Consider the following 23,080-nt stretch of genomic DNA (forward strand, 5'->3'; position numbering starts at 1 on the left):
CACACACACACATGCACACATACATACACACAAACATGCACACACACACACACTCACACTCACACACACACGCTTTTCTTACTTAATATATCTTGGAGATTTTCCCAGTACTTAAAGCTGAAAGGTAGGGGATGGAGATGGCTCAGTGGTTAAGAGCACTGGCTGTTCTCCCAGAAGATCTTGATTCGACTCTAATTACCAACACAGTGGCTCATAGCTGCCTGTAACCCTAGTTCCAGGGGATCCAATTCCATTTTCTGGCTTCTGTGGGTACTGCATACACATAGTGCATAAATAATCACGGAAGCAAAACAGCCACACGCGAAATAAAAATAAGTAAATCTTAAAAAAATAAATGCACTTTAAGAAAAGCTGGATGGGAGTCTATTTCATAGAGGTTCCATAATTTACATTTTTTGTAGTCTTTTCTTTGTGGACAGTCTTCCTTTGAATATCTTGGTACATACTTTATTTTGTCTCTGTGCAAGTATATCTGAGGAATTTCTGAAATTGGAATTGCAGGGACAGAAGATAGGTACTGTCTCAGTTTTGATAGAGTTTACTAAATGACATTCTAATCTCTGTATGCCACTATTTTCTTGGCATGATTTCTCTCTTCCCTTTTTTTTTTTTTTAAGGTAAGATGTCATGTAGCCCAGGCTGACTGAGTATTTACTATATAATCAAGGTTGGCTTTGAATTCCTGAATCCTGTCTCTATCTCCTGAGTGCCAGGATTTCCTCACATAATTCTTTGTAGTTTCTTGTTGTGTTTGTTTGATTAACAAGTTCATACGTTATTTTTTTAAAAACAACTCCATTGAGATAATGCATATACAATACGATTTTTCCCTTCTGTATTAGAGATTGGACCCAGAGCCCTGTACATGCTGGTGAAGTGCTCTTCTACCCTGAGCTCTACTCGTTTTGTTTTGAACTGTACACTAGTAGTTTCACATTTATTTACAGAGCTGTGGGATCATCAGTCTAATTCAAAAAGCCAGTCTGTTCAGTGACTTAGCTCAGTGGGCTTAGCACTTGCACAAGCCTGGTGACCAGAGTCCTAAATCTGATTCTGGAACCCATGAAGGTTAGAAGAGAACCCACTCCACAGAGTGCTGTGGAATATTTTACTCTTGACTTTTTTGGGGGCCCACCACCCAGCTCCCAAATAAATTACACATGGAGGCTTATTCTTAGTTATAAATACCCAGCCTTAGCTTGACTTTTTTTTTTGGTCAGCTTTTCTTAAATTATCCTAACTACCTTTTGCCTCTGAACTTTTATCTTTCTCTATTTGTGTATTCCTGTTATAAGGAGGCCGTTAGTTTCCCAGCCACCTGGCAGCTCAGACCCAAAATAATCACACAGAAATTATATTATTTAAATCACTGGTTGGCCCATTAGCTCTAGCTTCTCATTTGCTAACATCTTAATTTAACCCATCTCCATTAATCTGTGCATCACCATGAGGTTGTGGCCTCTCATCAAAGTTTCAGTGTGTCTGTCTCCAGCAGCAGCTCCATGGCTTCTCTTTGACTCCGCCCTCTTTCTCCCAGCATTCAGCCTCGCTTCCCCCGCCTAAGTTCTGCCCTGCTATAGGTTCAAAGCAGTTTCTTTATTCATTAATGGTAATCATGGCATACAGAGGGGAATCCCACATCATATACCTTTATTTACTTCTTTATCCATGGCTTGCTGGGTAGCTGGGTGGCCGGCCCCTCATGTCTTCCTCTCCTTGCTCTCTCATTGCTCCTCCTTCATTCCCTCTAGATGTTTCCTTCTATTTCTGCTCTGCCTGCTAGCCCTGCCTATTTTTGCTCCTGCCTTGCTATTGGCTGTTCATGGTTTTATTAGGACCATCAGGTGTTTTAGACAGGCACAGCAACACAGCTTCACAGAGTTAAACAAATACAGCATAAACAAAAGTCACACACCTAAAAATAATATTCCCCAATAACAGAGTTGTTCTCTGACCGCGTGCTGTTCTTGTTCTGGACTGAGCTTGCCTGAGATGTTTGGATGTGTTTGTAAGCATAGACGTACCCCACTCTCATCCTGCCGTAGTTTATAGGGTTTGCAGCTCATTTTTTTTTTTTTAGCAGAATCTTAGACTTAAGGATCTAAACATCATTTTGTTTGTCAAGGGGTTTTAAATAAAGTATTTATCAGTTGGTAAAGGTTTTAATATTAAAAACAAAATGTGAGCAGTTTTGAAGCTTTGCCTTTTAAACTGATCCAAGTTTCAAAAGGAACTTAGTCATTTGTGAAATTTTTCCTTTTGCATAAGTCTCTTATATGCAAATAAATGTTTGTTTTATAAGGAAAACACACTTCATAGTGCAGTGGCACTAATGGGTGAATCCTTTGCAGCTGTGGATGTTTCCCTTCAATTCTTTATTCTTTTTCCAAGGCGTGGTGCTTGGTGGGCGAGACCTCTGAGGGCAGGATGCTCAGCAGCAGGAGCGGGCTACCCGTTGGCCCATTTGGTCTTTTAAACCATCTGATGTGCCTTGATGGGGGAGCATCAGTGAACTAGTGAGCCAGTCCTTCAATTTCATGTTTGTACAGAAAGCTATCCGTAAGTTTCTGTTTCTAGACAGCACATAATTCGAGTAGCCAAACAGCACATCGTCCATGCTGTGATCCTGTGGTCCATGAAAGCCTGGTGGAGCTACTAAATAAGTTCCAAGAGGTTTGAAGTCAGCTGACCTCTATTCATGCTTTGATTTGTCTATTCTCTAAGAGTGGTTCAAATGAGACATTTTATTTAGTAACTATTTTTATTTTACTTTGTTTTTGAGACATAGTCTTATTGTGTAACCCTGACTAGCTTGAAACCTGCTCTAGACCAGGCTGACCCTGAACTCACAACAATTCTTGTCTGCTTCTCAAGCGCTGGGATTACAGGTGTATGCTATAATGCTTGGCTTGATTATGGTTTCCTTAAAGGAATCTGGAAATCCATAGTAATTGAACAAATAGGGATTATATTATGCTGCCATTCTTCCTGTCTGGGAATGATTCTGATACATCATATGTGCAAAAAAGTCAGTGTACCTGACAGAATATAAACAAAATGAAAGCAAATACTCTCCCTCAAGAGCACCAGGGTGTGTGTATGCTTAGTCTAAAAATTATTTTTATGCTCTTTTTGGTCTAAGAGGCATAATTTAATATTGTGTATTCAGTAGCTGCAGACACTTGCTGAGATAGAGTAGCGGCCCTGTACTCTTCGACTCCAGCGCATTTCATTTATTTATACAGTTCTTACTCTGCTTTTATTGGTAAGGCTGAATATTTTCAGAACTGTTACAATGGGTCTTTTTCTATGAGAAAAACAGACTATTTGGCCACAGGTGGTTTTCATTTTTTCTTAGACTGAGGCATGTGGGTTGACAGCCTTTGAAATCTTCATGCTGTGTATAATGTGCAGGTGCTTTTTCTGTTTATAGAAATGTCTAATCCTTGTTTAAAATTTATTAAATGGTGTACCATCTGTAAGCCTCCCTAAATTCCATAGATTAATTAGCCTTTAAAGTTGCCTTTTATCTAACTTTTAGTATAAATTCTTCCATCTGGGAACCTTCTCTTTTATGTGTTTGCTCAGTGTTCCATGTACTTCAGCACCTAGTACTAAGTATTAATTATGGACATTGGCTTTCCCAGGAAAAATGAAGCTGCCTAAAACCGATGTTCACCAGACAAAGTGGCATTGTCCTGAGAGTGTTTTGAAATTGAGTAATCAATTTGTCATGGATTTGCTCCCTCCTCCTCTTCCCCTTCTTCCTTCCCTTCCTCTGTCTATCTGTGTGTATTTGGTATTACTTTGATAGTCGTCATAATATAAGCAGTTATGGGAAACAAAACCAGTTCTAGAGATATATAGAATTGGGAACTATTGCGATGGCCGGTATGTAAGATCAGCCTTCTTTGTGGAGTTTCAGTTAAAAGTGAAAAAAAAAAAGCATCCATTTTGACAACTCATGGAATGTGTTTCTTTGTGTGTCCTGACTAAAGATGATCGACAGTATTTGATGCTGGGAGATCATTTAGTTATAGTTGACCACTGTTGCTAGGAAATACAGTATTTGGGAAGCTATAAGTTTGCTATTACAGTGTGCTGGCTAGTTTTTATGTCCACTTGACACAAGATAGGTTTATTTTGGAAGAGGGAACCTCAATTGAGAAAATGCCCCCTTAGTGATTGATGTGGGTGGTACCAACCCTGGGCTGGTAGTTCTGGGTGCTATAAAAAAGCAGGCTGAGAAAATTCTATGGTCTCTTCATCAGTTCCTGACTCTAGATTCCTGCCTTGAGTTCTTTTTTTAACCCCCAAGTTTTTTTTGTCAAACTCTTAATTATTTATTCCTTTATACAATAATTTTCAAGATAAATGTATGCTTATAAAAATTTTAAAAATTTATTTATTATTCTCTTGTACAATACATTCCAACCACAGCTTCCCTTTCCTCTGCCCCTCCCATCACCCCCTCCCTCACAGATCCTCTTTCTCTGCTTCTCCCCACCAGAAAAGAGCAGGTCTCCTAGGGACATCAATCAAACAAGATACAATGAGACCAGGCAGTAACCCTCATATCAAGGCTGGGCAAGGCAACTCAGTAGGAGGAAAAGGGTCCCAAAAGCTGGCAAAAGAGTCAGAGATAGCGCCAGCTCGCACTGTTAGAAGTCCCACAGGAACACCAAGTTACACAACCATAGCATATATGCAGAGGACCCAGCACAGACCCATGTAGTCTCTGTGACATGTAGCCGCTTCAGTCTCTTTGAGCCTACCTTGAGTTCTTCCCTGAGTTCCCTGGATGCTGGACCACAAACTGTAATATGAAATAAATCCTGTCCTCTTCAAGTGGATTTTGGTCATGGTGTTTATCATAGCAGTAGAAACCCTAACCAAGACAGTTTTCTTAAAAGGAACTCGTCTGAAACTGTGATTGCATTTACTGATGGAGCTGTGTCACGGCTCTACCTCGACCAGCAAGGATGACGCAACCACCGGAGCTCTTCTCACTGCAGTTTATTCCAGGACTTTATTCACTTTCTCTCTCTCTCTCTCTCTCTCTCTCTCTCTCTCTCCCTCTCCCTCTCCCTCTCCCTCTCCCTCTCCCTCTCCCTCTCCCTCTCCCTCTCTCACACTCCTTCCTCTCTCCCTCCCTCTCCGGGCAAACCTCTCCCAGCCCTTAAGTAGGCATGGGCTGCCAATCCTGGATTGCCAGGTGGGCATTGCCCATAGGTCCACGCATATGCAAGCAGCTGATAATCATTGCGTTATCACAGAGAGCACTCGCTTTCAGGATCGCGGAGGGCGGGAGCCAGTACCATCAGGTGGCTCCACGCAGCTCTCTACATTGCCATCAGGTGTGGCTCTCTACACACCTGATGAGTTGTGATGCACCCGTAGTAGGACGCTTTAGGAAGTCCGTTGGGAAACACATAGACACCAGTAACTCATCCAGCTGTGTATATAACCTAATGAAGTTAATGTTCTTCGGAGGGTCTTTTTTTTTTTTGAGATTACTTTCTTACCAGCTATCCAAACAAAATTAGGCTAATTATGTAACAGTAGATTGTATTTTTTTTTAAAAAATGTAACAAAAAATTAAGTATGATAATGGTAGATATTTTTGGTTATTAAACAAAAAATAGTATTAGATATGACTTTAGTTTCCAAGATCTAAAATATAAGTGAAAGAAAGATAGTTAGCATTGTTGAAACAACTGAAATCATGGAATATTTTGCTGTGTCTTCCAAATTATAAGACTACAAAATATTCAGAGACAAAAAATTAGATGAGAATAATTGAAGAGGTAAGGACTTTAGAAATAGCTTAGTGGAGGAGATGGCATTAAGGGGGAATAAACAGTATGGATAAAAATGGAAAAATATTGTGGAGATTATGGAGTAGAGACTGGAGTTAAGGAGAAGGCGTGGTTAGGTAGTGAGTGCTCTCAGTGAAGGAGGTGAAAGTGAAAATGGGTAATTAGGAGAGTTAACAACTCACTAACTGGTTCTTGCAGCAGAGTGCCAAATAAGGCAAAAATATTTTGAGGAGTTTACAATTGGCAGGCAGGATGGGCTAGAAGATAATCCACATGGCTAGGAGTCTGTTGCAGTAGTCGGTGGATGTATTCATGAATGCCTGTTTAGGAGAGTTGACATCAGAACTAGAGAGAAATAATAGAATATTTGCATTGAAATAAACTTGGTCATTAACATCTACTCAATACACTTTTGGTGAGTGAAAGATTGGAAGAGGCAATAAATTATACAGAATAAAAAAATAATAGTATCTTCATAGGTTTGCTGTTATTGTTCTTATTTGTGTTTTTGGTTTGGGACAGTCTCTCATATGGGCCAGACTGACTTTGAAGTAGCAGTCCTTCTGTTTGTAGTCCAGAATGCAGGGATTGCAGCTGTGTCTCTCCAAGCCTAGCTTCTTGTGTATTTTAAAAGATATGTATTACTGAGGAAAAGTACTGATACCAACTCTACATGAGAAGTAGTCTTCTGAGTAATTGGATCTAGGGTTTGCGAACTTAGTCAATTAATTTAAGACCAGCAATGGTGATTAAATCAGCATAGATATTTGGCCCTTCATATACATTGAATTTGAATGTATGGATTCAACATTCTGAGATACAAAATAGAAAAAGAAAGTTGCACCCACACTATAAATGTCTAGAACTTTGTTACAGCATAACAACTGTGCCCATGGTATTAGATTAAGTAGCCCAGCAATGGTTGTGAGTGGTTCTCAACCTTCCTAATGCTGCAGCACGTTAACACAGTTCCTCGTGTTATGGTGACCCCAACCTTAAAATCATTTTTGTGGGTACTTCATAACTCTAAGTGAATCATAATGTCAATATTTTTCTTTTGGCGATAAAGATTTGCCAAAGGGGCTGTGACCCACAGGTTGAAAACCGCTGGTTTAAGAGTATGAGGCAGGTGTAACTAGACTGTATGCAATATTAAGGCATTTTGGGAGGTGAGCATTTGCAGGCTTTGGTATCTGGTATTCTAAACCCAGCTCTTCATGAATAAAACTGAGAGAAAATTGCATATACATGTATTAAAGACACTTCAAATAATTAGAAATTTTACTTTACTATTATTGTATGTGTGTGTGCAAGTGAGTGGGTCAGTGCTCCCTGGGATGTGTGTGTGTGTGTCCTATGGCAGTCATTGTGGAGGTCAGAGACAGCTCTGTAGAGTTGGTTCTCTCCTCCCACCCTCACAAGGATGGGGATCAGACTCAGCACTCAGGCTTGTGCAGCCAGTGCTTTACACACTAAGCCATCTCACTGGTCCAGATGTTTTTCCTTATCTTTTTAGAAATAGGGCCAGACTTGCCTCAAAGTTGCAGGAGTCCTCCTGCCTGGAATCCTGGGATTTTCAGTGTGCGCTACCTCACACAGCTCCTTTGAGGCACTTTCTGGGGCCTTTCTAAACGGCAAGCTAGATGCTCGGCACTGTGACTAGGTTTGAGAAAGCCTTTTTACTCATTTGACCTGAGCTTACTTAATTTGAGCAGTATATTTTAAACGTGTTTTAGATAACTACTAATGTATATTTTGACCAAAGTTGTTTAGAAATAATTTGAAAAATTAGTAGGTTTTGATAATTTGATGTTGTCCCAAAACCAGTACAATGATTCAGTGTAACTTGTAACTTTTCCTAGATTGCTGTGCTAAGGAGACAGCAGCGGATGATAAAAAACCGTGAGTCTGCTTGTCAGTCACGCAAGAAGAAGAAGGAGTATATGCTAGGACTGGAGGCCAGGTTGAAGGCTGCCCTTTCAGAGAACGAGCAGCTGAAGAAGGAGAACGGGTCCCTGAAGCGACAGCTGGACGAGGTGGTGTCAGAGGTGGGTGCTCGTGATGCAGCTGGCTGAGGCGGGGCAAACTGACCTTCTTTCTTCTTTTGGTTTTGCGAGACAGGGTTTCTCTGTGTAACAACTCTGGGTCTACCTAAACTCACTTTGTAGACCAGACAGGCCTTGCACCTGCCTCTGCCTCCCAAGTGCTGGGATTAAAAGCGAGAGCCACCTCTTCTGGCTTGACTTTCTTTTTATTTTTGATAAGTAAATTGATAGTTACTTTTTAAATATTATAAAATAGTAGTGCTAAGAAAATGGGGGTGCAATAAGCACAAAACATTTATGGTAGGAAAAAAATTACAACAATGACCTTTTAAAGATATTTTTCTCCTGGGGCCTGAGAATTGAGTCCAGAGCCCCCAGCATGCTGAGCAAGCCTTCTACACCAAAACTCAGTGAAAGGTGACCTTTTGAATTGTCCCTCTTCATCTCCATACAAACACTATCTACTTTTCTTGGGCTTCTTCCAAATAATTGCTTTAGTAATTTTTCGTTCTTTTTTTCTTCTTCGTATTTTTAGACAAGGCCTCATTTTTTCTTCTTAGTTTTTTTAGACTCACTATATAGGCCCTGGCTGTCCTGAAACTCACTATGTAGACCAGGCCGGCCTTGAACTCACTGAGATTTATTTGCCCCTGCTTCCTAAGTGCTGGAATTAAAGATGTGAGCCACAACGCCAGCTTTTTATCTTTTTGGAACAGGTGAATCACATTGAGGTTCCTGAACAATCCTGCCAGCTCATTCTTTTTATTATTATTCTTTCAATTTTTTTAAATTTATTTATTTTTTTGTTATTTTTGAGGCAAGGTTTTACTATATATCCCTAACTGATCTGGGACTTACATGTTCCCTGGGTTGAATTTCAATTTGTATAGGGATTATAGATATGGAAATCCACACAGAACTGGTCTTTCCCTTGTTTCCTATCTTTACTAATTCTTTGAGAATTTCACACTATGTGCTCTGGTCATACCAGCCCTCCTATCTCTAACTCTTCCCAGATCCCACCTGTCCTCCCCATCCAGCTTTGTGTCCTCTTTTTTAAAACGGAGATGGACCAATTTGTGCTGCCTAGATGTACTTGGGTATGTGTGTGGAGCGTGACAAAAGTACCAGGGCTACCTTCTTACAAAACACTGACTCCCCCTCCCACAGCAGCTAACAAGTGCTGTCAGCCCCTCAGCTGAGAGGAGGGCTTCGTACCAGCTTCCCTCCCCTGCAAGGGTGTAAGGTTTGTCCTGGGTGCGCACAGTCTATAGGATTTCACTGGTCAATAACTCCAAAAGTAACCCATTCCTGGCTCTGGGATTTTTGTTCGTCTGTGGGCCTTGTTGCCTCATTGTAGGGTAACTTCATTTTAACTCTTTTTATTTTCCCCTTTAAAAAAGGAAATAATACAAAATAAAATGTGTTTTGAATCTTTGTCCACTTGATCCCTATCATGTTCCTTTACTTTCTCTTGCCATGATGGTCTCAGAGACGTTTATTCCTGCTTTGTGTGAAACACAGCATTGTAGTCCTGAACCACTGGATGCCTGTTGAGTGCTGATTCTCACTCTGTCCTCGCTGTCTTGCCCCTGAGTGTGAGCTCTAGTGCCTTGGTGAAGGGAGACAAGTGACAGAAGCCTCAGAATTCTCAGGATCAACAGAAATACAAAGCTAAAAGTTGTGCCATTTTTGTTCTTTAAATTCTTTCCTTTGTTGGGAAAGAGAATGTGGAAGACTCTAGTCTTCTGCAAACTACCATTTCTTTACCTTTGAGGTCTTTTATTTTTATTTTCACTATTTTTTATGAGAAAAAGTATTCATACACCTGTAAAAAGGAGGACTCTTAATTATTGCTGTTTGTAATGTTGACTTATAGTTTCATCCAATTTATATCTCTTAGAACCAGAGGCTTAAAGTCCCGAGTCCAAAGCGAAGAGCTGTCTGTGTGATGATTGTATTGGCATTTATAGTGCTGAACTATGGCCCCATGAGGTGAGTATACAAGAGTTTTGGATGTGAGTACTGAAGTTTAAATGCTAGTTATTTGTTACTATTTAGATTTACTCATAAGCGAGAAGAAAACTCCTTTGTTTTGAATAAAAATCAGCACTCAAAATGTGTAAAGAACAATTTGACAGGAGACAAATGCCTTGACAGACCAGGATGGAGCTGGGAAGAGAGCCGTGGTAAGGGATAGTTTGGCATGATGAGTGTGGTAGTGCCGTGTGCGCAGCAGATGCCGGTAGACCATGCCTGGGCATGGGTGTGGTAGTGCCGTGTGCGCAGCAGATGCCGGTAGACCATGCCTGGGCATGGGTGTGGTAGTGCCGTGTGCGCAGCAGATGCCGGTAGACCATGCCTGGGCATGGGTGTGGTAGTGCCGTGTGCGCAGCAGATGCCGGTAGACCATGCCTGGGCATGGGTGTGGTAGTGCCGTGTGCGCAGCAGATGCCGGTAGACCATGCCTGGGCATGGGTGTGGTAGTGCCGTGTGCGCAGCAGATGCCGGTAGACCATGCCTGGGCATGGGTGTGGTAGTGCCGTGTGCGCAGCAGATGCTGGTAGACTGTGTCTGGGCATGGGTGTGGTAGTGCCGTGTGCGCAGCAGATGCTGGTAGACTGTGTCTGGGCATGGGTGTGGTAGTGCCGTGTGCGCAGCAGATGCCGGTAGACCATGCCTGGGCATGGGTGTGGTAGTGCCGTGTGCGCAGCAGATGCTGGTAGACTGTGTCTGGGCATGGGTGTGGTAGTGCCATGTAGGCAGCAGAGGCTGGTAGACTATGGCTGGGAATATGAATTCCTTAACCTGACAATTCATGGCGTAGCATAGATGAGCAGAACATTTTTTCTGTTGAATGATAGAGTGATAAGGAAATACTTAAGGAGTAATCCAAACCTTGAATTCTGATACTGGTTTACCATGTAAGAAGTATGGGAAAAACATGTCAAGCAGAATAAACACCATGTTAAAAGCATGCTTATAAATCATAGGACATGTTTTTAAAAAGTGAAAAGTTCAGTTTGTATATATACTTGGTTTTTGTCTTTGTGTTTATACATATATAATTTAATAAATTATGTTTACAAAAAAGGTACATGTTATTCAAAGTGCTTTCTTATTTTTAATTATGTTAGCACATTATTGTCTATTAACATCACCATTTTTTGAAATATAGATATATACTATTTGACATATCTCAGAAATTTTTTAACTCAGGAATCAGTTTATACTATTAAAGTTAAAAATTACTAAGAGTACCAAAAAACTTACATTCATTGATATTTATTGAGTTATAGACTAAATAAAACAGATTTTGAATATTTGTCCACTTAATCATAAATCATTACATGTTAACATAATTACATATACAAATCTTCAAATGTTAGTGACATGGAAGAGAAAGTAACATTGTTTCATGCAAATATTTTCATGCAAATATTGGTATCTGACTGATGAGAAACCACTAGGATTGCATGTCTCTCTGTATGTAGTGTGTTGTGATTTAGTACTAGGTTTGAAATTGATGAACAAAAATCATATTCTTGTGTGAGGTAAGCTTGCTGAGGCTGCAGAATTCAGAGCGTCTTCCTAGGGTACCTCGGACTTCTTAGACTGCCCCTTTAGAGCGTGTGCTATATTTAATTTGTGAATGGGCATTCCCAGCATTTCCAGTTGTTTATAGGTGTACATGTCTGCAAGTCTGTGTATATCAAATCATCCTGTGTCATAAAGAATGCACCAATTTACTCTCCTACTGGCAGGTGGAAGAAGTGTTCATTCCATTGTGTATTTTCTAATTCTGCATATTAGGAGTGTTTTTCTTTATTTATTGTGTTCACCTTCTGGGGAAGAAAGCTGTTTTTATTTACTCCTGTCACGCTGGCTTCCTTGGCCAGCCTGAGATACACTAAGTGGGTGCAGTGTCAGGTCTTCCTGTGTGTGATTCCCAAGGCCTTCAGTGCTTCAGAGACTTTTTTGTTAAGTATCAGCTCAAGTGCTGCCCCTCATCCCCCGCCCCGAGGATGCTTTGGACATCTTTCTCTCTGGCTGTGCTTACTCTACTGTCATCTCTTCTTTCTTTTAGTTTTCTAATCATCTCCCTTTCCTCCCGAGCTCTGTGATTTTTTTTAGCTTAACTTTCCTTCTTTCCCTGCAAGAATTATGTTTCGTTTTGCTTTGTGTTTTTTTCTCTTTTCTTTATTTTTTTTATTGATTTTATTGAGCTATACGTTTTTCTCTGCTCTCCTTCCTTCCTCTACCCTCTCCTTCAACCCTCTCTCATGGTCCCCATGCTCCCAATTTACTCAGGAGATCTTATCTTTTTCTACTTCCTATGTAGATTAGATCCACATATGTCTCTCTTAGGGTCCTCATTGTTGTCTAGGTTCTCTGGGATTGTGATTTGTAGGCTGGTTTTCTTTGCTTTATGTTTAAAAACCACTTATGAGTGAGTACATATGATAGTTGTTTTTCTGGGTCTGGGTTATCTCACTTAATATGATCTTTTCTAGCTCCACCCATTTACCTGCAAATTTCAAGATGTCATTATTTTTTTCTGCTGTGTAGTACTCCATTGTGTAAATTTACCACATTTTCCTTATCCATTCTTCGGTCGACGGGCATTTAGGTTGTTTCCAGGTCCTGGCTATGACAAACAAAGCTGCTATGAACATAGTTGAGCACATGTCCTTGTGGCACGATTGAGCATCCTTTGGCTATATTCCCAAAAGTGGTATTGCTGGGTCTTGAGGATGGTTGTTTTGCTTTGTGTTTTTGTTTTTTGAGACAGGGTTCTATGTTAGCTCTGGCTGTTCTGGAACTCAGTCTGTAGACCACACTGGCCCCGAACTCAGAGATCCACCTGCGTCTGTCTCCTGAGTGGTGGGGTTAAAGGTGTGCATTACCATGTCCGGCTCCTTGAAAGAATTTTATCTCTTTTTCTTTATTAGATTTTTTTTTATTACTTAAAAAAATACCAATCCAAATTCCTACTCCCTCTCTTCCTCTCAGTCCCCTCCCTCTCCCTCCACAGACCCTCCCCCAACCCCTCCATGGTTTAGCTATGATTCTGAGACACTATCCCCACTGACATTCTTGACAGTGTTTGTCCAGCCATTTTCCACCAGTTACACAGTTTATCATAGGCATTTTCTTCCACTTGCTAAAGTCTTACTTTTCCTTATGTTACTTTACATTTTTCTTATGTTAAGGTCTCAACTCCTGTCTAATTCACTGCTTTTGTTTTGTAGAAATAATACAGTGTTCATCCCAGAGCACAGACATTCATCCACGTTCAGTTCCTGGGAAAGTGTGTGTGCTTTCAGCCCCTCACATCTTGTGAGTCTGTATGCATGCAGTACATGTTCATCGGTTAGGTTGAACATAAGCTAATGTCAGCCACAGTCTTGGGTTGTGACCTATGCACACTAGCTATCAATTGTGCATTCTCTAATAATTGTCAGAGTGACTTACAAAGCTCAGTGAAACATTTTTCTTGCTATTATTGGTTCATGTAAAAACAATTCCCATGAATTTCATAAGGTAACCCAAATAGAAGAGATGCGTAAGCTAAGCTATAGCGGAGGCATGAGAAACTGGCATGCCATCTGCAGGTTGATTCTCCCCCAGGATCTTCTTGTGCTTGCCAGCCTGGAAATTCTCCAGACATACTGGTTAGAGTTTGTGGAGGCGATGATTAAACTATTTTTGGTGATTTAACTCAATTTCAGCCTCTTTCCTATCCTTGGAGGTAGGGGATAAGACTGAAAATTCCACTCACTAGTCAATGGTGAGGATTCCTGGCAATTGGCTTTTCTTCCTTCATGATTTACGTCATTTCTATAGGCTCAGCTATGGCTGGAAGGGGTGTTTGTTTTGTTTTGTTTTTTTTTATAAAGGTATTTTCCCATCACTCAGGAAATCCCAAGAGTTTTATGATTTCTGTGCCAGAAACCAAGTAAGACACTAAATATTTAATTTCTTCTCATAAAATCACATTCATATTCCTGAATAAACCAAAGCAAAGACTCAATCCTGGGAGGCTTTGTGCATAGCATTCAGTGAACAAGTGAAGGTTAGATTATGCTGTAAGAAGAAAGAATGGGGGTAGAGGAAGCATTTTTTTTCAACTTTTCTTTTTTAATTTATTTTTTTAAATTTATTTATTTATTAAAGATTTCTGCCTCCTCCCCGCCACCGCCTCCCATTTCCCTCCCCCTCCCCCGATCAAGTCCCCCTCCCTCATCAGCCCGAAGAGCAATCAGGGTTCCCTGACCTGTGGGAAGTCCAAGGACCACTCACCTCCATCCACGTCTAGTAAGGTGAGCATCCCAACTTCCTAGGCTCCCACAAAGCCAGTACGTGCAGTAGGATCAAAAACCCATTGCCATTGTTCTTGAGTTCTCAGTAGTCCTCATTGTCCACTATGTTCAGCAAGTCCGGTTTTATCCCATGCTTTTTCAGACCCAGGCCAGCTGGCCTTGGTGAGTTCCCAATAGAACATCCCCATTGTCTCAGTGTGTGGGTGTACCCCTTGCTGTCCTGAGTTCCTTGCTCGTGCTCTCTCTCCTTCTGCTCCTGATTTGGACCTTGAGATTTCAGTCCGGTGCTCCAATGTGGGTCTCTGTCTCCTTTCATCGCCTGATGAAGGTTAATATTCAGGAGGGTGCCTATATGTTTTTCTTTGGGTTCACCTTCTTATTTAGCTTCTCTAGGATTGCGAATTATAGGCTCAATGTCCTTTATTTATGGCTAGAAACCAAATATGGGTGAGTACATCCCATGTTCCTCTTTTTGGGTCTGGCTTACCTCACTCAGGATAGTGTTTTCTATTTCTATCCATTTGTATGCAAAATTCAAGAAATCCTTGTTTTTTACTGCTGAGTAATACTCTAATATGTATATATTCCATACTTTCTTCATCCATTCTTCCATTGAAGGGCATCTAGGTTGTTTCCAGGTTCTGGCTATTACAAACAATGCTGCTATGAACATAGTTGAGCATATACTTTTGTTGTATGATAGGGCCTTTTTTGGGTATATTCCCAAGAGTGGTATTGCTGGGTCCAGGGGTAGGTTGATCCCGAATTTCCTGAGAAACCGCCACACTGCTTTCCAGAGTGGTTGCACAAGTTTGCATTCCCACCAGCAATGGATGAGTGTACTCCTTTCTCCACATCCTCTCCAGCAAAGGCTATCATTGGTGTTTTTTATTTTAGCAATTCTGACAGGTGTAAGATGGTATCTTAAAGTTGTCTTGATTTGCATTTCCCTGATCGCTAAGGAAGTTGAGCATGACCTTAAGTGTCTTTTGGCCATTTGAACTTCTTCTGTTGATAATTCTCTGTTCAGCTCAGTGCCCCATTTTATAATTGGGTTGATTAGCCTTTTACGGTCTAGTTTCTTGAGTTCTTTATATATTTTGGAGATCAGACCTTTGTCAGTTGCAGGGTTGGTGAAGATCTTCTCCCAGTCAGTGGGTTGCCTTTTTGTCTTAGTGACAGTGTCCTTTGCTTTACAGAAGCTTCTCAGTTTTAGTAGGTCCCATTTATTCAATGAGGCCCTTAATGTCTGTGTTGCTGGGGTTATACGTAGGAAGTGGTCTCCTGTGCCCATGTGTTGTAGGGTACTTCCCACATTCTCTTCTATCAGGTTCAGTGTGTTCAGACTGATATTGAGGTCTTTAATCTATTTGGACTTGAGTTTTGTGCAAGGTGATAGATATGGATCTATTTTCATTTTTCTACAGATTGACATCCAGTTTTATCAGCACAATTTGTTGAAGATGCTCTCTTTTTTCCATTGTATACTTTTAGCTCCTTTATCGAAATCAGGTGTTCATAGGTTTGTGGGTTGAAGTCAGGATCTTCTATTCGATTCCATTGGTCGACTTCTCTGTTTTTATGCCAATACCAAGCTGTTTTCAATATTGTAGCTCTGTAATAGAGTTTGAAGTCAGGGATGGTAATGCCTCCAGACAATCCTTTATTGTATAAGATTGTTTTGGCTATCCTGGGTTTTTTGTTTTTCCATATAAAGTTGATTATTGTCTTCTCCAGATCTGTGAAGAATTTTGATGGGATTTTGATGGGGATTGCATTGAATCTATAGATTGCTTTTGGTAGAATTGCCATTTTTACTATGTTGATCCTCCCAATCCAAAAGCAAGGGAGATCCTTCCATTTTCTGGTGTCCTCTTCAATTTCTTTCTTCAAAGATTTAAAGTTCTTGTCAAATAGATCTTTCACTTCCTTGGTCAGAGTTACCCCAAGATATTTTATGCTATTTGTGGCTATCGTGAAAGGTGATGCTTCTCTGATTTCCCTCTCAGCTTCCTTATCCTTAATGTATAGGAAGGCAACTGATTTTTTGGAGTTGATCTTGTATCCTGCCACATCACTAAAGGTGTTTATCAGCTGTAGGAGTTCTTTGGTAGAGTTTTTAGAGTCGCTTATGTATACTATCATATCATCTGCAAATAAGGAAAGCTTAACTTCTTCCTTTCCAATACGAATCCCCTTGATCCCTTTATGTTGTCTTATTGCTATTGCTAGAACTTCAAGCACTATATTGAAGAGGTATGGAGAGAGTGGACATCCTTGTCATGTTCCTGATTTTAGTGGGATGGCTTTGAGTTTTTCTCCGTTTAATTTAATGTTAGCTGTCGGCTTGCTGTAAATAGCTTTTATTGTATTTAGGTATGACCCTTGTATCCCTAATCTCTCCAAGACCTTTATCATAAAGGGGTGTTGAATTTTGTCGAATGCTTTTTCAGCATCTAATGAAATGATCATATGGTTTTTTTCTTTCAGTTTATTTATATGGTGGATTACATTGATAAATTTGCATATGTTGAACCAGCCCTGCATCTCTGGCATGAAGCCTACTTGATCATAATGGATAATTTTTCTAATGTGTTCTTGGATTAGGTTTGCCAGTATTTTATTGAGAATTTTTGCATCGATGTTCATGAGTGAGATAGGCCTGTAATTCTCTTTCTTGGTTGGGTCTTTGTGTGGTTTTGGTATCAGGGTAACTGTAGCTTCATAAAAGGAATTTGGCAGTGACTCTTCTGTTTCTATATTGTGAAATACATTTAGGAGTATAGGTATTAGCTCTTCTTGGAAATTCTGGTAGAATTCTGCATTGAAACCATCTGGTCCTGGGCTTTTTTTGGAAGGGAGATTTTTGATAACAGTTTCTAATTCTTCGCGACTAACAGGTCTATTTAGATCGTTCACCTGGTCTTGGTTTAGCTTTGGTATATGGTACTTATCTAAAAAAATGTCCATTTCTTTTGCATTTTCCAGTTTTGTGGCATAAAGGCTTTTGTAGTAAGATCTAATGATTCTCTGAATTTCCTCTGTGTCTGTGGTTATGTCCCCCTTTTCATTTCTGATCTTATTTATTTGCGTGTTCTCTCTCTGTCGTTTAATTAGTTTGGATAGGGGCTTGTCGATCTTGTTGATTTTCTCCAAGAACCAACTTTTTGTTTCATTGATTCTTTGGACTGTTTTCTGTGTTTCTATTTTGTTGATTTCCCCCTCAGTTTGATTATTTCCAGTCTTCTACTCCTCCTGGGCGTGTCTGCTTCTTTTTTTTTCTAGGGCTTTGAGGTATGCTGTTAAGTCCCCAATGTATGCTTTCTCTGTTTTCTTTAAGTGGGCACTTAGTGCTATGAACTTTCCTCTTAGCACTGCTTTCATCTTGTCCCATAGGTTTGAGTATGTTGTCTCTTTATTTTCATTAAAATCAAGGAAGACTTTAATTTCTTTTTTAATTTCTTCCTTGACCCAGGTGTGGTTCAGTAGTTGACTGTTCAGTTTCCATGAGTTTGTAGGCTTTCTGGGGGTAACATTGTTGTTGAATTCTAACTTTAGTCCGTGGTGATCTGATAAGACACAGGTGGACACTGATATTTTTTTGTATCTGTGGAGGTTTCCTTTGTTTCCGAGTATGTGGTCAATTTTCGAGAAGGTTCCATGAGCTTCAGAGAAGAAGGTACATTCTTTCCTATTTGGGTGGAATGTTCTATAGATGTCTGTTAAGTCCATTTGCTTCATTACCTCCAACAATTCTCTTACTTCTCTATTAGGTTTCTGTCTGATTGACCTGTCCATTGGTGAGAGAGGAGTGTTGAAGTCTGCTACTACTAGTGTGTGTGGTTTGATGTCTGCCTTGAGTTTTAGTAATATTTCTTTTACATACGTGCGTGCTTTTATATTAGGGGCGTAGATATTCAGGATTGAGACTTCTTCCTGATGAATTGTTCCTGTTATGAGTATAAAGTGTCCATCTCGATCTCTTCTGATTGATTTTAGTTTGAAGCCAGTTTTGTTAGAAATTAGTATGGCCACACCTGCTTTTTTCTTAGGACCGTTTGCTTGAAAAACCTTTTCCCAGCCCTTTACTCTGAGTAGATGCCTGTCTTTGTGGTTTAGATGTGTTTCTTGCAAACAGCAGAATGTTGGATCCTGTTTTCATATCCAATCTCTTAGCCTGTGCCTTTTTATAGGTGAATTGAGATTGAGACCATTAATATTAAGTGATATTAATGACCAGTGGTTGTTTACTCCGGTTATTCTTAGTTTTTGATAGTAGAGTTTGTGTGTCTCTCTTCTTTGAGTTGTGCTGGTGAAGGGTCGCTAGTTGCCTGAGTTATTGTAGGCAGTGTTGGCTATGTTGGATTCCTTGGGTTGTGATTTTCCTTCTATTACTTTCTGTAGTGCTGGATTTGTGGCTACGTATTGTTTAAATTTGTTCTTATCCTGGAATGTCTTGTTTTCTCCATTGATAGTGAACAATAGCTTGGCTGGGTATAGTAGTTTGGGTTTGCATCCATGGTCTCTTAGCTTCTGCAGTACCTCTATCCAGGACTTTCTGGCTTTCATGGTTTCCATAGAGAAGTCAGGTGTAAGTCTGATTGGTTTACCTTTATAAGTTACTTGCCCTTTTTCCTTTGCAGCTCTTAATATTCTTTCTTTAATTTGTATGCTTTGTGTTTTGATTATTATATGGCGAGGGGATGTTTTTCTTTGATCCAGTCTGTTTGGTGTTCTGTATGCTTCTTGAATATTCAAAGGAGTATCTTTCTTTATGTTGGGACAGTTTTCTTCCGTAATTTTGTTAAAAATATTTTCTGGGCCTTTGAGCTGTGACTCTTCTCCTTCTTCTATCCCTATTATTCTTAGGTTTGGTCTTTTTATTGTGTCCCATATTTCCTGAGTGTTTTGTGATGAGAATTTGTTGACTTTTCTGTTTTCTTTGATCAGTGCGTTTATTTTCTCTATGGTTTCTTCAGCATCTGAGATTCTTTCTTCTATCTCTTGTATTGTATTGATTATGCTTGTTTCTGTAGTTTCTGCTCGTTGACCTAGATTTTCCATATCCAGCTGTTCCTCAGTTTGTGTTTTCTTCCTTGCTTCCATTTCAGTTTTCAATTCTTGAACTGTTTCCATTACCTGTTTGATCATTTTTTCTTGGTTTCCCAGGGTATCATTTACGCATTTACTAATTTCTTCAAACTTTTTGTTATACTTCTCATCCATTTCTATAAGGGCGATTTTTACATGTTGTTTAAGGGACTCTATTGCTTTCATAAAGTCAATTTTTTCCACTTCTTCTGTGTTAGGGTGTTCAAATCCTTCTGTTGTAAGATCATTGGGTTCTGGTGTTTTCATGTTGTTTTTCAGATTGTTGGGTGAATTCTTGCCTTGGCGCCTGTCCATCTCCTCCTATCGATGCTATCTCATGGGTCTTTTAAAACAGGAACAGGTTTTCCTGTTGGCCAGGGGCCCTGCTTACAAAATGCCCTCTCTCTGTTTCCTGGGTCCCGTCTCTGGCCAAGACCACTCAGAAGGGTCTTCAGGACCAGGACCAGGCTCCCTGTTCGCCAGGGACCTCACCAACAAAAGGCTTACCCCTCTGCAGGCCAGCCACTAAAACAGAGGAACTCCCACTGCCCTCTGCCCCGAGCTCCCTATCCAGCACCCAAACAGGCTAAACTGGGTGATCCCACGCCCCGCGGAAGCGAGGGGGAGTGAAGAAGGTCCCTGCGCACAAGCTGGGATATACCAGGGCGTGGACCTCGCCGATGAAAGGTCTACCACTCTGCAGGCTAGGCCCCTAAAAACCTACTTGATTTAGTTGTAGTGTGGCAATCTGCTCTCAGTGTGGGCTTCACTGTTTCATGCTTGAACTATCCCGCATCAGCGCCGGTGTCCGCCACGAGGAAGCATTTTGTGAAAGTCCTTTTGGGTCAACAGAAATTTGGAATAAAAAGTTTTGAATGAGTTAATGATCTTCTTCAAAGCCATTAAATGAATGTCATTTCCACAGTAGATGGATTAATTATGAAGAGACAGAAAATGGTTCAGAAAAGTATTAAATGCCAGCACAGAAAGGAATTTAAGAATGAGAGAGTTAAGATATTTGAAAATCCTGAAGTACAACTAGCTAAGATCTTTTTCTTGAGTCTTAAGGAACAGAATGCCAGGCTGTGGGAATATTAAGAACTTCAAATTTTAAAATATGTTTAAAAGCTTAAAAAGAAGAGCTGGAAGATTTGAGGAAACAGAAGTTTCTTAACAACTTGGTATGTCTCCAAATACCAAGAAGGAAAAAGACAAAACTGGCTGCAAAACTCATAAAAGCAGAGAACTATTTCTCCTATACAAGACTGGCATGGACAGGAAAATCAAAGCCAGAAACAACAGGGATTCCAAGACTGAAACCTGCTGCCTAACCGGATGCTGAGAATTAGGGTTTGCATTATTCAAGAGCGTCTTTTCATTGGCGCCATTGTTTACAGTCTTTTCACCTGCTGGATGGAGTCAGCCAGAGGTGAAAAAGTTCCCAGATGTCCTTCATCAGTTCCGCCTAGAAGATAGTTCTAGAACAACCCAGTAACACACACACACACACACACACACACACACACACACACACACACACCTCACTCACACTCATACCCTATAAAACAAACAAACAAAAAAGCAACAGAGCAGGAAAGATGGCTCAGTAATTAAGAACACTTTTTCTTATAGAGGGCCTGGGTTCTATTCCCAGCACCCACATTAGCACCTCACAACTGTCCGTAGTTCCAGTTCCAGAGGATCTTCCCCAGGCATGAGGCACAGACATACACGGGAATAAAACATTTGTATATATAAAATAAATAAATCTTTAAGAAGCCATAAGAATTTCCCTTTAAAACAACAGTAATAACAGGAATCTTTAAGTAATTAGTATTATATTTTAATTGGTGCAGATTGTGAGCTCAATCTGAATTTTCTTGAATATCACTGGATTAAACTTGCCCAAACAAATGGATAGTTTAACCAGAGATTTCTAAAGATTTTAAATTTAGGAACCTAAACTCTTTTTGATGAGATCATATACTATAATAAAAATAGTGTTTCAGACATACAGTGTAGATGAGTCCTTTTGTGCCTATTGTTATGGGCCCATGTGGAAAAAATACAACTATTTGCCACATATACCTTAAGAAATAACCCCTGGCCTGGCAGTGGTGGCTTATATCTTCAATCCCAGCACTAGGAGGCAAAAAGTAGTTCAAGGTCAGCTTGGTCTACAGAGTGAATTCTAGGACAGCCAGGCCTACACAGAGAAACCGTGTCTTGATCACCACGCCCCCCCCCCCCCACACACACACAAATAATATTTCCTGAAAGCATTTGGAATATAGAAATACTTTGTAGAAATATAGAAATACTTTATATCTAAAGTTAAAGAATTTGTGAAAGATAATGAGTAACAAAGCGGGCCCTGTTGAAGGGTTTGGGTTACTGTGTAGTCAGCACATAGAAAAAGAAAATAAACAACCTTAACGGGATTAATTTTTCTAACCTATTGATGTTTTATGGATGGTGAAGAAGGGCTCTAGCTATTTTTGGCCTGAGATTGAAGGAGTCAGCCCAGTTTGGGTGGTCTATAAAGTACAGACTCTGGGCAGCAGGAAATGGCTAACCTGTATGAACCAGCCTGGTGGTATAAGACTAAGTGTTAGCTACCAGGAGGGCGAGGCAGGAAGATCACAAGTTCCAGGCCTGTTTTAGGCTACAGAATGAGTTCAAGGGCAACTCTGACGTCTTACCAAGACCAAGTTTCAAAACAGAAAAGTTTGGGCTGGGAGTATATATAACTCAGTAGGTAGCATACCCAAGGTCCTACCACATAAACCAGGCATGGTGTCACACTCCTATAACCCTAGCATTTGGGAGGTAGAGGCAAGACGATTAGAAGTTCAAGGTCATTCTTGGCTATATAGCAACCTAAGAGGGCAACCTGGAGTATATGAGATCCTGTCTCAAAAAAAAAAAAAAATCTACAAACTCAGACTTTGATACTATGGGTACTGGAATTATCATCTACAAAAGATAAAAAGTATTAGATAGAAGAGTAGATTCAAATAGTGATGAAAGGTAGAGTTGATCAGAACATTTTGAAGAAAACTAGATATAATTAGTAAGGTAAAATAAGCAAAACACCAACTAACTTAGACTAACTAAAGGGGCTGGAAAGATGACCCAGTGGGTAGATTTCACAACAACTACCTTTGCACCCAAGTTTGGGTCCTCAGCACCATGTAACAGCCAGGGAAGGAAGTGAGCAGAGACAGGCAGATCACAGTGGACTGCAGGGGCTTGCTGGCTGGCCAGTCTAAATTCACTGAGAGATTCTGTCTCAAAAAATAAGGTAGTAATTCAGTCGAGGAAGACACTTGGAGTTGACCTCTGATCTGCATACACCCATGTGAGGGTGAATCTACACACAGCTGCACACACTTCCACACACATGCATGCACCACAGATACAAAGAAAAGTAGGCAGTGTAACAGGCCAAGAGGTAGAAATCATGAGAGATGTTAAAAGACTTGAGGTTATACCATCATAACCAAGTGGTTAGAGTAACATTACCAGTAATGTGACATCTGGCATCTGATGGAATGTACAAGAAAGAATGCAATTGCTACATCTGTGAAATACTTGTCCCCAGATGCATTTTTCTGAATTTAATCATTAAAAAATCAGATAATACCCAAATGAGGGACACAGTACAAAATGACCTGAGTCTTCAAAAGTATCAAGGTCATGAAAGTCAAGGAAAGGCCGAGGGCCATTCTGAGAATGGAGTATGAGTAGATACAGGCAAGTAATATAGTACATGGGGCTG

At 40.3% G+C, this 23,080-nt stretch overlaps 1 protein-coding gene across 2 annotated transcripts in view; it reads left to right on the plus strand.

The window, feature by feature from the left end:
* The window catches only part of LOC121455077 (cyclic AMP-dependent transcription factor ATF-6 alpha), a 174,269-nt gene that overhangs the window by 41,440 nt on the left and 109,749 nt on the right, over nt 1–23,080 (plus strand). For both annotated transcript variants that reach the window (XM_041662612.1, XM_041662613.1), the window contains exons 8-9: nt 7,703–7,888; nt 9,789–9,880. In XM_041662612.1, coding sequence (XP_041518546.1) covers nt 7,703–7,888; nt 9,789–9,880 — 278 coding nt within the window. The remainder of the gene's footprint in view (nt 1–7,702; nt 7,889–9,788; nt 9,881–23,080) is intronic.

This window comes from Microtus oregoni, unplaced genomic scaffold (genome assembly GCF_018167655.1).
Source record: "Microtus oregoni isolate MIOR12 unplaced genomic scaffold, Mior012 000013F_ref0000133, whole genome shotgun sequence".
NCBI classification, from domain to species: domain Eukaryota; kingdom Metazoa; phylum Chordata; class Mammalia; order Rodentia; family Cricetidae; genus Microtus; species Microtus oregoni.